Genomic DNA, 1,151 nt, shown 5'->3' with positions numbered 1-1,151 from the left:
GGGGGTCAGAGGGTCGCTGGTGAGGCAGCGCTGTGGCCATGGGCGAAGCCTGAAGAGTCGTTCCCAGCCTCAGTGCCTTGGCTGTGTTGAGGGCGAAACCTCTTGGTAACAACTTGGGACTTTGTGGTGTCTCCAGTGTCCCTAAAAGCAAATCATCCCCTTTCTGTATTTCCACAGATTGCCTGGGGACTCCCATCGTCTACTCGCCAGTCAAAGCAGACCTGACTGGAAATATCAAGGTAGGAAGGAAATATCAGGAGGGAAAAATGAAATGCTGTGGGACTGGGGAGGCGAGACCCAGCAGCGTTTAAAAGGGATTTTCTTCCCATGGGGGCTGTTGGGCTCAGCACGTTCATTAACGGGGTGACAGCACCATTCGGCAGCCGCGGTGCTTGCTGCTGGCACCACATTTCCCTGTGCCGCAGCTGTCGGTGCCGGCTCTTCCCATCAGCTCCTGGCAGCCAACCCCCCCATCTCTGCTCCCCCAGAAAATCCGGGCAGTTTACGACTCCAACCCCGCCAAGTTCAAAACCCTGCAGAACATCCTGGAGGTGGAGAAGGAGATGCACGGCTCGGCCTGGCCCAAGACGGGCGCGACGCTGGCGCTGATGTGGCTGAAAAGGTGGCGCGGGGCATTGGGGGGCGCCCTGGAAAAGGTGACGCGTGGCATTGGGGGCCGCTCTGGGCTGCGTCCCGGCACACGGGGAGCTCATCCAACACCAACTGGAGTCCCCTCAGGATGGGGTCTGGCTGGGGCAGCATGGGGTGCTGCATTTCGGGATGCACAGTGTGAGCAAGAACACACAGGGGTGGGCTCTGCAAGGGGGTTGCTGTGGGGTTTTGAGGGCCCTGGATGCTCCGGGATGCTTGGGAGTTGCCTTCCTGGAGGCTGGGAAGCAGCACCCCCTTCCCTACCCCGACGTCTCCGCTCTCCTCCCAGGGGTTTGAAGTTCATGCTGGTGCTGCTGCAGAGCATCTCCGACGGCGAGCGGGACGAGGAGCACCCGAACCTCATCCGAGTGAACGCCTTGAAGGCTTACGAGATCGCGCTGAAGAAATACCACGGCTGGATGCTGCAGAAGCTCTTCACGGTGAGCGTTCGCGTCTCCGCGCGGGAAAGCAGCCTTTTTTTAAGCCCAGTTACTCCATTA

General features: G+C 59.8%; 1 protein-coding gene across 1 annotated transcript in view; it reads left to right on the top strand.

Annotated features, from left to right (window-relative positions):
- Nucleotides 1-177: 177 nt before the first annotated feature.
- GLTP (glycolipid transfer protein) overlaps nucleotides 178-1,151 on the top strand; it is a gene marked incomplete at its 5' end in the record, with an annotated part of 1,332 nt that continues 358 nt past the window's right edge. Inside the window, 3 exons of the mRNA XM_010186030.1 lie at nucleotides 178-239; nucleotides 489-622; nucleotides 941-1,122. Coding sequence (XP_010184332.1) covers nucleotides 178-239; nucleotides 489-622; nucleotides 941-1,122 — 378 coding nt within the window. The remainder of the gene's footprint in view (nucleotides 240-488; nucleotides 623-940; nucleotides 1,123-1,151) is intronic.

This window comes from Mesitornis unicolor, unplaced genomic scaffold (genome assembly GCF_000695765.1).
Source record: "Mesitornis unicolor isolate BGI_N332 unplaced genomic scaffold, ASM69576v1 scaffold28686, whole genome shotgun sequence".
Taxonomy (NCBI): domain Eukaryota; kingdom Metazoa; phylum Chordata; class Aves; order Mesitornithiformes; family Mesitornithidae; genus Mesitornis; species Mesitornis unicolor.
The sequence above is the reverse complement of the archived record's forward strand: the minus strand, read 5'-3'. Positions and strand labels throughout refer to the sequence as shown.